This window comes from Canis aureus, chromosome 18 (genome assembly GCF_053574225.1).
Source record: "Canis aureus isolate CA01 chromosome 18, VMU_Caureus_v.1.0, whole genome shotgun sequence".
NCBI classification, from domain to species: domain Eukaryota; kingdom Metazoa; phylum Chordata; class Mammalia; order Carnivora; family Canidae; genus Canis; species Canis aureus.
Window position 1 is genome coordinate 13,155,447 of NC_135628.1, and position 12,877 is coordinate 13,168,323.

Below are 12,877 nucleotides of genomic sequence, written 5' to 3' on the forward strand. Positions count from 1 at the left end.
AGAAATAGGCTGGATGATGAACCACATCTCGTTCTACAAATAAATGATATTTATCCGTAGATACATAAGCCAGTTGATAAAAAGTCCATCTGTTTCATTAAGAAACACATTTCCTTAAGTTCCTCCATAAAGGGTTTTACCCTTTATGCTTAAAATTTTTCAAATGCCTACTGTAGTTTTGATCATTTGTGAATAACAAATGTAATGATAATTCAGTTCAAAACAATCTTTTAATATTTAAAATCTTATGGTCACAGAAAATTTTAAAAATTCCATTTCATTTTATATACACAGTTTCCTCAAGCACAAAAATATAAATTACATTATAAAATTATGTGAGAGAACCGAAGAAAAAGAATGCCATAAAATTTCCAAAAATATCCAATTGTGAATGTTTAAATTGACAGTGAATGAGGGGATAAAATTGCACTGGCATTTAGATTCTTCTGGATGTGGTTTTTAAAATAATGTAAAGGGGCACCTGGGTGACTCAATTGGTTAAGCGTCTGCCTTTGGCTCAGGTCATGATCCCAGAGTCCTGGGATGGAGCCCCACATTGGGCTCCCTGCTCAGTGGGGAGTCTGTTTCTCCTTCTGCCCCTCCTCTCTCCAGGTGCTCTCTCTCTCTCAAATAATCTTTTTAAAAATGTAAAAATTTTAATCTGAAAAATTAATATTTCCAATATGATGGAAATGACATCCTCTGCCACTTTTTAAAGTTCTAATGAAAAATTTCAGGTATCAACTTGAAAATGGCAAGGGCCTATAGTCTTTTGGGGTTTAGACTCTTTAGGGTATGAACACTTTTAGAGTTTAGAGATTATTACCCTAGATTATCTGCTGCGGTTGGCTGCGCCCTGGGGCTCCCTATTCGAAACACCCGTGCAGCTGTTGCCCATGGTTCCCACCAGCCAGCACATCATGAACAAGGAAGAAGGTCTGCACATCCCTCCATGGCACCAAGTCCTGCATGATTGTCCCGTTTGGAGGCCCCATGTCTTCAATACTTACTTATGTTCCCTTAAAATATGCTGACTCCTGGGAGGGGGGTCTGGACTCCATCTATCATCTGGGTCCAATCACACTTCATCCTGGTCCACAAATTCATCCTCCCTCATCTCTTCCACTCCTGTTTACTGCTATCTTCAGATCCTTGCTTCCCTCTGCTCTTCCCTTCAGGGTACTAACACACTCAGTTCCTCATCCAAACCATCTGTCCCTCAACATCACCCCACCATACTATTGTCACAGTTGGTGCCTCTCCCTTCCCAACCCAATAGCCTATAGGTCCTACTCAGTCTTCTGTTCAATGTTCCATTCTGATTTTAATTTTTAAAGTGTTCATAGGTCCATGTGCATGAGCATTAGGAAAATACTCTCATCATAAACGTATCAAATATTCCAGAAAGAGTCAAAAGTCAAAGCATTCCTCTACCCAACACTGCTCCCAGCCTCTGTTCACTGTCCTTTCCCATATAAAATTTGGTGTGGTTCCTTCCATGCTTTCATCTAGGTATGTTACACAGCGTCACGTTGCACGGCATATTCCTTTTGCCCGTAAGCTGCTCTGGAAAACTGTTCCAAATATATATACATATATATTGCTTTTCTTGAACACTGCATGGTGTTTTGTAGAAAGAATCACCATAATTTCCTATTAGTAGGCTTGTAGATTCTTTCTCATTTCCATCCCTGTTGGCTTTCTCAGGTTATTTCAATTTTTTCCCTTTAAAACACTATCATAATGATCATCCTTTTATATATTTCTTTCCTCACCCACAAGTTCATTTGAGGAGAGTGGGAAAGAAGGAGTTAAAGCAGCTAGCCCTTGGTTCCAGGGAAAGAAGGCAGATGACATATCTAAATGCTTATAAAGGTGCTGAAAACCGGACCTCCTGGTTAATACTCATGATATTTGCTAGATCTCTTATCTGTGGAATGCTCTTAGAAGGATGAGGCTGGTTAAGGATAGCTTAGGGTAAATAAGCTTAGAACTTACAGATTTGTGAAGCAAGATTCCTTGATAAAAGGCACACACATTATATAATGATACAGGGTATAAAATGGCAGTAGGTCCTCACCTACAATTTCCCTTAGTGTGAGCTGTCCCACAGACCTCATGTGAGACCCTACCTATTACCCTGGGCCAAAGAGAGTGTCTAATGTTGGGATGGAAAGACCTAGGAGGCACACAGGGTGACGCGGACTTCTCCCTGCTTCACCAGGGCCTTGACTGCTTGTGTCCTTGAAATTACAAGCAAAGCTTTGTATGGATGAGATCCCTGATATGTGTGAGTCTGACCCTGTTTGCATGAGATTATTGGAGGTGGCCAGTTGCCATCTAAGAAGGTTGCATCAGTTTTTATTTTCACCAAGAGTCTGAGTTTGTTTCTCAGCAGCATTGACTATAGTTTCACCAATCTGGGGGCCGATGGGTTTAACTGAAGGCAGAATTGTATTTTTCTGTTTATTCATTACCTAGGTTATCTAAATTTTAGTGTTCTCATTCAATGCCTGAGGTCAGGTGAAGATTATATGAGATTACCCATACAAAACTCCAAGAATATCACTTGGTACATAGTAAATGATCAAACAGTGATAGCTAGGCATTGGAGCTCTTTATATTTATACACATTTTTATTATTATGTATGTTGTAAATATTTTCTGCTAGTCTGATGCTTGTGTTTTAACTTTATATACACTTATCAGGCTGGAAATTTTTTTTATCTAGTCAAATTTGTCATTCTTTTCTTCTATGGATTTTGTCATAACTTAATTTTTTAAATCTGAATTATTGAAGTGACTGCTTCAAATTTCAGTTCCCATTTCCTTTAACCTGCCCTACAATCTCGTGGCCAAGATCTTAAGATTCTTCTCTAGTCTCACCCTAAACTGATCTCACTCACAAAATTAAATGATGGGAGGAATTTATTATAAAGGAGATCGTCGATAATTTTAACAACTTGGGGAAGAAATTCAAGATATCACTCTTATATTTCGTTTATGGGCCACTCCTTTTTCTCTTTCCCCTTAAGGAACACATTCCTCTTGTTCTTGCCTTTCTTTCTGTACCACAGTCCCTGGGTCATCTTACCTACTCTAATGGTTCCAACAATTCCCTATAGGCTGGGGACAGATCAGGAATCTTCACTTTTACCAGGTATCTCTACCATGATGTTCCATAGCCATCTTAAGTTAAATTTCTTCCTTTTTTTTTTAAAAAAAAAAAACTTAGTTATTTACTTATTTATTCATTTATTTATGAGAGAGAGCAAGGCCGACATAGGCAGAGGGAGAAACGATGTGGGACTCGATCCTAGCACCCCAGGATCAAGACCTGAGCCAAAGGCAGATGCTCAACCACTGAGCCACCCAGCCATCCCAAATTTTATTTCTTCTAAAATTCAATTTCACATGCCCTCCCTCCACCCTAGGAAAGGAATGACTGAAAACGGCCACTCTGTTGTGCTTTTTTGTCTTACAATGAACAGTATGTACAGAATATTTTTAATGAATCGGAGAATATAAATATGCCTCTGTATTATGCTTAGAATCGGTCTGGGAGGACATGCAGGGACTGGTAAACGTGGCTGTGACAAGGGGGGAATGACAAGGGGGGAAGGCACATTTTTCACTTGAACTTCTTTGTGTTCTTTGGATATTGTGCCATGATCGGTAATGCCTCTCTCCTCAAAGACAGTACAAGTTGGTCACAAGAGAGATGGGTGAAGAAGGTGAAAGGGATCAAGAGGACACTTACCCCGATGAGCACTGAGTCATGCCGAGAAGCGCAGAATCACTGTATTTACAGAAACTAATAACATTGTATGTTAACTAGATTGGGATTACAAATCAATCAATCCCCAAATAAGTACAAGTCCATAAATAAACAAAAGAGATGTCTCATCAATCCCATCAGACCTGCTCCCTATTTTGGGGGGGTGATGTGACATATCCACTCAGTGTCTGCTAAGCACTCTGTGCTAAGCACCTCCTTGAATGCACACCTAAGTGCCATATTGTGTTGAAATGGCCCAGAAATGGATCCTTCATTCACCTACTCACTCAACAAAGACCTAAAGGATCCATAATAAGCTGAGCACTGGGCTAGAGATAAAAAGATGGATGCGATATCTATCAGTACGATCCCCTCAGGAAGTCAGTCCCACGGCCTCAGAGCACAGCAGCCACAATGCACATTTACATCGTATTTTGTAAACAACCGATTCCTTACATTCTCCGCAAGCGTTTATTTGGGTGAGAGATCATAAAATATATTTTTATAATATACATAACAGAAAACACATTTGAATGAATACAAAATTAAATGACAGAAGGTGACAGCATTTAGTGTTTATAAATGAAATCGTCAATAACTTTAAACATTTCAGAGAAGAAACTCAAAGTGTATTTAAAAGTTGTGACTATGCTTACAATACTTTAATAAAAAATAAAGTATTAGGCTTTGAAAGGTAATGCATGACTTAAGTTTTTCAAAAGATTTCAAAGTGTGCTTCTAGACACTGTCATACATGGACCAAAAAAAAAAACCAAACAAACAAAGACGACAAAAACTTTGGCAAGCAAAGTATTAGTCCATAGCAGCTTGGTAAAGTTTACTTTTATACAAAGATTCTTCAATTTACATTTATTCTTGTTACAGGAGCAGAAAGAACTGATATGCCAAGTGGAGTCTTAGCTATAATAGCAAAAATAATTATTTTAAAAAGCCTGTAATCTATGAAAATGTGTACCATACAGCATCTATAGAAACTGGGTAATTGTAAACCTTGTGATTATTGCCTCTTCTAAAGAAACAGTTAACCCCCAAAACTCACATGTCCACATCTCTTGTTTGAAGGCAGCCTCAAGCTTTAAACTAACATACACTGGCTATTTAAAAAGTTCTTACCTCCATTACTAAAAGTGTTTCTGTAAACTCCCTTGGGAATCTTTTCAGTATTCTACTAACAAGATATATCATGATCAATAAATGATCACAAACTTTAGAATGAAGTACTGAGGACAGAGAAAGGATGACCAAGTAGGAGGTTTCTGCCTCCAACTCCTGGAAGACCTTTCTACTTCGAGACCCACAGCTCAAAGAAGACAACTCAAAATTGCTTACATTTAAAAAAATATTTTGTCATGAATAACTGAATAATTAGATTTCTAGGAAATGAGGCTTTTAAATTAAGATTTAGCAAAATTGACTATAATGAATTTTCCTCCAATCACTGAGGAATGACAGAAGAGAAATCGGTTGAAATTTTACATACAAAAGATATAAATACTGCATAATATGTAGTGAATATTGGCACATACCCTTTCGTATTTAAAGCATAAAATGCAATCAGCAAATCTGATGCTCTTAAGATACATTTACGACATAGCTCAAAAAACCTCTACACATCCTGGAAACTTCCACAGTTTAAGGCTTCCCAATAGGTTTGTAGCAAGCATCAGGTTGCCAGAGGCGAATATCAACAAGAATTTGATTGAGTTTTTGCATCCAGAGATCCCGTTCTTCCTTAGTATCTGCAGACAGCCAGTTTCTACAAGGACAAACAAACAAGAATTCAGGATCCTTTCCCCCATTCCATACCACCCTGTACTCCTGTGAGGGTTGGGAGTGGGAGCCCAAACAAACCAGTAAAATGAGTTACTCTTTACCAATTTTTAACAGATGCTAAACAAAAGCCCTATCAGGAGGTGCTTCTTCAATTGCAAAAAAGGAAAATCATCCCCGTAATCATCATAGGTTGGTTAACTGAATCAAAATTCACAGTAATCACATTTGGTTAATGATGGAGTTTCCACACTAAAGATGGTAATAACTGTCTTGTACAGGTGGTCTGGCCTGGGCAATCTGGTGGTGCAGGACACCAAGTGTGCGCCACGTCCTAGCAAGAGCTAGCACACCATAGGGCTTTATCTGGGAGCTTCCTAAACCCCTCAGACTCGGGGTCCCCAAGAGGTGGAATCACCACCTCGTGGACCTTCACCTACAGGTAATCCTATTTTGCACTGTCTCTCATTATTTTTGTGTCAGTGCTGTGCTAGTAGAACATGGTGTCTACGATAAATGATCTGAAGATCTGAAGATAAATGATCTGAAGGCTTTGTCTATCCTAACCTCTCTGTCCATATCAGGAATCACTTCTTTGCATCCATATTTAGCCACAAGTTGAATAACTAGTTGATGAGGCAGTTGAAGGGGAGGAAGAGGAGAATTCCCTAACAAGCTGGATCATTCTTCTAGAGAATAGCAGGTGTCAGAAGGTTTTTATGGTGCACTTATTTACTGCATCTTTATAATTTCTGCCCACTGGTATTAGAAATGGGGTAAGCAGTGAGCTATCATCTATTAGTCGGTGGAGAGAACACAACATGTACAATCATAATAGTGACCATTAGCACAAGACTGTGCTAAGTGTGTTCACTCATCAATCTCTATCGTCACTCTGTGGAAACCCATGTTTACATCCTGACTCAGTGTCTCATTACCAAATGTAACGTGCCATTACTTAACTTTGCTGGCCCTCATTCCCAAGAGTTTATTCTCTTAAGCTCCAACCAGAAATTTGCAGAGTAGCAGGAGACTGTTTTTCTAAGTCCCCTGATTTCATTGAGGGCATTTTGGGGATCAAAAGGAAGAGACATGTAAAGTCTCTTTAAATAATACTTGCCTTCTCAATTATACACAAAATCTTCAAGCTTAGCCCAAAGTACATTAACTAACTGCCTTGCAAATGGCTACAGTGCAAGCATACTGGAAAACAGGATTAGCTAAGACATAGCTTGGATGTTCGACTTCTTTTTAACTATGTTAATTTAGTTATTAGATTGTTCTCTGATTGCGTTTTCTTTCCACGTTAAGACTGCACTTTCTTCAAAGACAAGGACTATCTCTGATATTTCTTACAGTGGTAAGAACAGAGAGGGCAATTACTTAGTGGACAGAAGTATTTATATTTATAGCCTTATACATACTTGGTGACACAGAGTGTGTCCCTGCATTGGCTGACAAGAGTCTCTCGGTCATCTTCTCTCTGTGGTCGGACAGTAATTAATTCAAAAGTGTTGCGTCTTGCACAAAATTCTCTGTTGGCTGGTTCTATTTGATGGCTTGTACAATTGGCCAGATTTATCCTTCCTAAGGGATTCTTTAAGAACAAATTAAAAACAAATTAATAGAAAATATACAAGATTGTTTATATCAATAAGCATTAAGCAGTATTTAAGTTGGTATGAACTTAAAATTAAAAAGCCATTAATGTGGAGGTTAAAATTTAATTATAATAGGTTTAGAGAAACATACTTAATATTTGCTATTGTTTCCTGGACATTAAACAGAAACCAAAAATGTCAACTGGAGCTTTTAGCCAACTTAAAAAATAAACTCTTTGTTATGGAATAATTCAAACAGATGCGAAATTATAAGCACAGTATAATGAACTTCCATGTACCCATCAACCAGTTTCAACAATTAGAAACACATACTACTTTGTAATTCTGTTTTTTATTTCTATTTCTCAGTTTGGGGATACTAAATAATCATACTTGAGCAATAACATTACATTTTTTAAAAATGAGATACAACTCATCACATAAAAACCTATTATCAAAAAAAATTTTTTTTTAAAAACCTATTATCAAATTTTAGAAACAAAATCAAAATCACTATATCCCTGTGGTTGTTTTCCATTACTGTTTTATCCCAGATTTAGGTAAGTCAACTATTAATAAAAACAAAAGTGAATTCAACATATTTCTGAGTAAAAATGTTATTAAAAACTAGTATGGAAAAAAAAAAAACTAGTATGGAAATATTCTAGAAGAAAAGAAAACAAATATATGCCTTCGGGTATTTTAAGAGTGGTCAAATCACAGGGAATGGAAAAGACATAAAATCTTCCCACAAATACACACACACGGGTCTTGCAACAAGAATATTTTTAATGGCTTAGTATACATTCAAAGGGGATCTGAGTGGATGTGGAGAACAGAGGGAACCTCTGCTGAAACACTACATCAAAGTCAGGGCTTTCACTGACCAGGACTATTAATATTACCTTTCTTTTCTCATCATCTGGATAAGTCCAATAAGAGATACAATTTCCAGAAAGAACGCACCATCTTCTATGCCAGGCACCAAAGCCACTAACATCTTCAAATATGGTCTGAAAAGTCCATGAAATGTTAACTTTAGAAACTTAAGGATCAAATAAGATGTTAAACTTCAATATGTTGACATACTTCATAGTTCAACATCTACTTACAGGAGTTTCACCTTCTTTTACCCTAGTAATGAAAATCACTAATTGCTAATTTCCAGAAATTGACCCAGATTTTCAATATCATCTAAAAGCATATAGCATTTAAGAACTTCCAAATATTAACCCCAAATTAATACCTTTATCTAATTTAGACTTTTTTAAAGCAGATCTTTTTAAAGCATAATGTCCCAAACCAAATGCTCCTTAAATAAGAGAAAAGTGCTCTGTGTAGAGTAGCATACTTTATATACTGACAAAACTAAGGATAGTTAGACTTATTTTATACAAAAGATTGGCATTTAACTTTTATTCAGAAGAACAAAAAAGGATTAGAAGAGTCAACTCCTGACATTCTATGCCCTGACAGATTACTGTGATAAACAGAGCTCCCGGCCACTGCAGAGCCAGCCAGCACACCTGAGTAGCACCTCCCTGCAGGCAGGCAGCCGGCCAGCCCATGCCTTAGGCCAGCTCCTGCCTCAGGCACACAAGCTATGTTCTAAAGCAGGGCGAAGCAGTCATGTCAGTTAAGGTCAGGGCTCTGGAAGAGGTAACTCACAACGTGTGGCTTTTTTCCGTGGAAGTACTTGCACTTAAACAGGTAAGTCCAAGCTGTTCCCCCATCTCACTATTTTGTACTTGTAGTCCTAATGAGCCTTAATCATATAAAAGTCTTTACTTTGGATTTAAAAGGAAAAAAGAGGGCAGCCCAGGTGGCTCAGCGGTTTAGCGCCGCCTGCAGCCCGGGGCGTGATCCTGGAGACCTGGGATCGAGTCCCACGTCGGGCTCTCTGCATGGAGCCTGCTTCTCCCTCTGCCTGTGTCTCTGCCTCTCTCTCTCTCTCTCTCTCCTCTCCGTGTTTCTCCTGAATAAATAAATAAAATCTTAAAAAAATAAAAAATAAAAGGAAAAAAATTCCTTTAAGAAATACTATTTAAAAAAAAAAAAAAGATTTTATTTCTTTATTCACTCATGAGAGACACAGAGAGGCAAGGAACCCAATGCAGGACTCAATCCCCAGACTGGGATCATCCCCTGAGCCAAAGGCAGACACTCAACTGCTGAGTCACCCAGGTGTCCCTAGGAAATACTATTTTCAATGAACAAAAGCAAGGTAAAATGTAACAATGCTAGAGACTGGGGGTTGGCAAATCTTTTCTGTAAAGTACCAGAGAGTAAAGATGTTAGACTTTGTGGGCCGCCAGGGCTCTGTCACAACTATTCAATTCCCCTGGAGTAGGGCAAAAGCAGTCATAGATAATATGTAAACAAATGAGCCCATGTGCCAATAAAACTTTATAGAAACAAGCAGCGAGCCACACTTTGCTGACTCTTGCTAATATAGACAATCCAAAAGGATCTTCATGTTTGATTTCAGAATGCGTTATAGCTTTTCCACCTTCACATGGATCAACTAAGCATTACACCAATCCTCGGACAGTGGAATACACTCTCCTCGATTCACTAATTTGTGTGAATTTACCAAACCCTGGATTGAGTTAGGAGTACAAACTCCGGCCATGAAAAAAAGTTACTTTATGTGAAGGAATGTTTCTATGAGAATGAAATCTGAAATCTATTAGCTTAATTAATTAACCCAAATTAATTAGCTTACTCTAATCATATATCCTGTTACCCCACCTTTAATTCTTCCTCCCCAGTTTATCCTCTTTCCTCCTCAAGGCATGCTTTTCTAGGCAACACTGGCTCACAACCATCCAGGGAAAAAAAAGAAGAATGTTGCTATTTCAATCTCAAGCACAAAATTAGTATAAATGACTCACCAGCTCCCTCTTATGTTTATGCTCACCCTTTACATCATAAAGCTAATAGACAAGGAAAAATTTGATGGGTAAGAAATAACACATTATTATTATACCCAACTATGATCAGAGAAGAATAAAAAAAGGACAGCATTTTCATTTTTATAGCTGAGGAAAGTGTAGGTCAAGGAAACTAAATGACAACACATAATCACAAAGCAGAACTGGAACCTTCTAGCCAAATCCAGAACTTCTCTCTCTTGTTGCTCATTGGTCAAGGCAGAGCTAGACTAGCACCGTTTTAGAATCACTTGTCAAGTTTCTCTGGTCGATAATCGCCTTCCTTCCAGCTGTCCCTGGCATATGAGGAAGGAAAATGGAACCAAGCAACTCTAATTTCAATTACTATCTCTATTTTATGGAGGGCAGAAGTAATTAAAAGGCACAGTTTGGCAGGGGACAGAATTTATTTAAGGGAGTTCTGAGAAATTTCTTGCCACACTTCTGTAAGTGTAGATGTGGTAAGAATGGGTTACAGGCCCAGGAGCAAACCTGAACAGATCTAACTAATGCTAACCTAGTTAAGAGCCCAGCTCAAAAATTAAGCAAGTCAGACATTATATGCAAATGAACTAGTGGCCATAACAGAGTCTATCAGTTGCTAAAGGTATCTACAGTAAAATATTAAAATATTTACATTAAAAGAAAAATCAGTAGGTAAACACTGCCGTCAAGTCAGAGATTTATAAAAACACTTTTCCAAGAACATCTAGTGCCATCTACTGGATTTACATGTGAAAAAAACTAGGGCAGTCTGATTTAGTCACATTGGCCACAGAGCTTTTCTTTCTATACCCTTTGATAGCAACTGCACACTGATTTTTGTGAAATCCTTTATATCATTCAAATTTCTTGCTTCACAAAGAAAACCAAAGCGATTAGATTTTCTTTTCTTTGGCACCATACGCACAATCTTCTTTGTATTCTACACACATACTTTTCTCCTCTGATCATAGAAAAAGTAAGTTGACCCCTGAACAACCCTGAGGTTAAGAGGTGCCAAAAATCCACATGTAACTTTTGACTTCCCCCGGAACCTCCCGTCAGAACTGAACTACTGATAGCCTACTATTGACCAGAAGCCATAACGATAACTTAAGCAGTCAATTAACACATATTTTGCATGTTATACGTGTTATAGACTGTACTCTTACAATAAAGCCAGAGAAAAGAAAATGTTGAGAAAATACATTCACAGTGCTGTATTTATTGAAACAAATCCACGCAGAAATGGACCCACATTAGTGTTGTTCAATCAATCCTGGGAAGTGTGGCTTGGGTCTTATTTCTTCTCATGCTCATGATCTCGTTCCACATATTACCCCTTAACCTCAGCACAGGTTCCCCATTGCATTTTTGACCTCTCTGCCCTATTAGAAGCCACACATCTGAAATTAAAGATTCTCAAGTCTCTCCGATCTTATTAAAATGTCAACCAAATCCTTTCTTTACTCTACATAGCTTTGCAAGTACCATACTCTATCTCTTTCTACTTTACAGCCAAACTTTGTTTCAAAGAGCCGCTGGCACTCATTCCTCACCTCTCACCCTGTCCATAACCATCTGCAATCCAGCTTTGTTCTCTGCCTTGTAAATGAGTCCCACAGTCTCTAATATAGGTCCTGATCTAACTTGACTGCTCCCTCTTTCACTTCTTTCTTTCTTGGCAACCATGACACACTGCCCTCCTGGTAGGTTCCTTTGAGAGCTTCTCTTTCTAGGTCTATGGCTTAAATGTTAGTGCTCTTCCTGTTTCTAACTCTCCCTGTGCTTCAATTACTTATCTCTAGGATGCAGATTTCCAAATCTTCACCTCAACCAAAATGTCTATCTTGAGTTTTAAACTCAGATCTTTGGAAGCATCTAAAATTCAAATCGTTTAAAACTTAACTCACCCAAACTTCCCGCCTCGGGGCATGAAGGAACTTTCTGGGGCAATGTTCTAGATCTTAATAGAAATTTGGGTTATGCAAATGTATGCGTGTGTCAACACTCAGGGATGTATGCTTAAGATTTGGAGGAACGTGCTAATGTCTACGGTACACTTTTAAGATTGTTCCCCCCAAACGTGGTTATTTTCAGCAGTGGCCACAGGAATAGCTAGAAGGATGGCTAGGCAGTAGATACATGATGAAGCAAAGATAGTAGAATATGTTAAAGGCACAATCTAGATGGTTGGTATATGGATGTTTGTTGTAAAATTCTATCACCAGCGCTGTATATCCGCAACTTTGCACAATAACATTTAGGGGGCGAAAAATATTTTCTACCAAACATACACTTGCTCCTCCCCAAGATCCCTTACCTTGGTGGCATCACTGCCACCCAACAAGTCGTACAAGGCAGGGATCTGGATGACATCCTTATTTCTGCGTTTCCACCCCCTAGGCCACCCACCCAAAACCACCCAGTCCTTCCTGCTTCATTTCTCCGGGACAGCTCGTCCCCCTGCCAGTCCCCAGCCCCTCTTGGAGTGACTGTCTCCTTACCAGTCTCCAACCTCCTTTCCACATGTCAGCAGGATGACTTTTCTAAACCCCACATATGATGTTATGCCTCTGCCTAAGATCCTACAAGCAGATCTTGCTGGCCTTAAGATACAGACCAATTCATTCAAAGGCCCTTTAACCCTGAGTCCCTTCTCCCCTAACCACACTGTCCTCTGCAATCACTCTTCTCGATGTCCCTCCTCCTCACATTCGCCCATACCCTAAGTGCAGGCTGAACTACCTGCCACTCACTCTCTGTATTGTCCTTATCCTTAGTGGGGGTGA

At 38.7% G+C, this 12,877-nt stretch overlaps 1 protein-coding gene across 1 annotated transcript in view; it reads right to left on the reverse strand.

The window, feature by feature from the left end:
• Nucleotides 1-4,226: 4,226 nt before the first annotated feature.
• Nucleotides 4,227-12,877, reverse strand: part of ANLN (anillin, actin binding protein) — a 49,855-nt gene continuing 41,204 nt past the window's right edge. The window contains exons 22-24 of the mRNA XM_077856202.1: nucleotides 8,076-8,183; nucleotides 6,994-7,166; nucleotides 4,227-5,555 (exon numbers count right to left, since the gene is read on the reverse strand). Coding sequence (XP_077712328.1) covers nucleotides 5,432-5,555; nucleotides 6,994-7,166; nucleotides 8,076-8,183 — 405 coding nt within the window. The 3' untranslated portion in view covers nucleotides 4,227-5,431. The remainder of the gene's footprint in view (nucleotides 5,556-6,993; nucleotides 7,167-8,075; nucleotides 8,184-12,877) is intronic.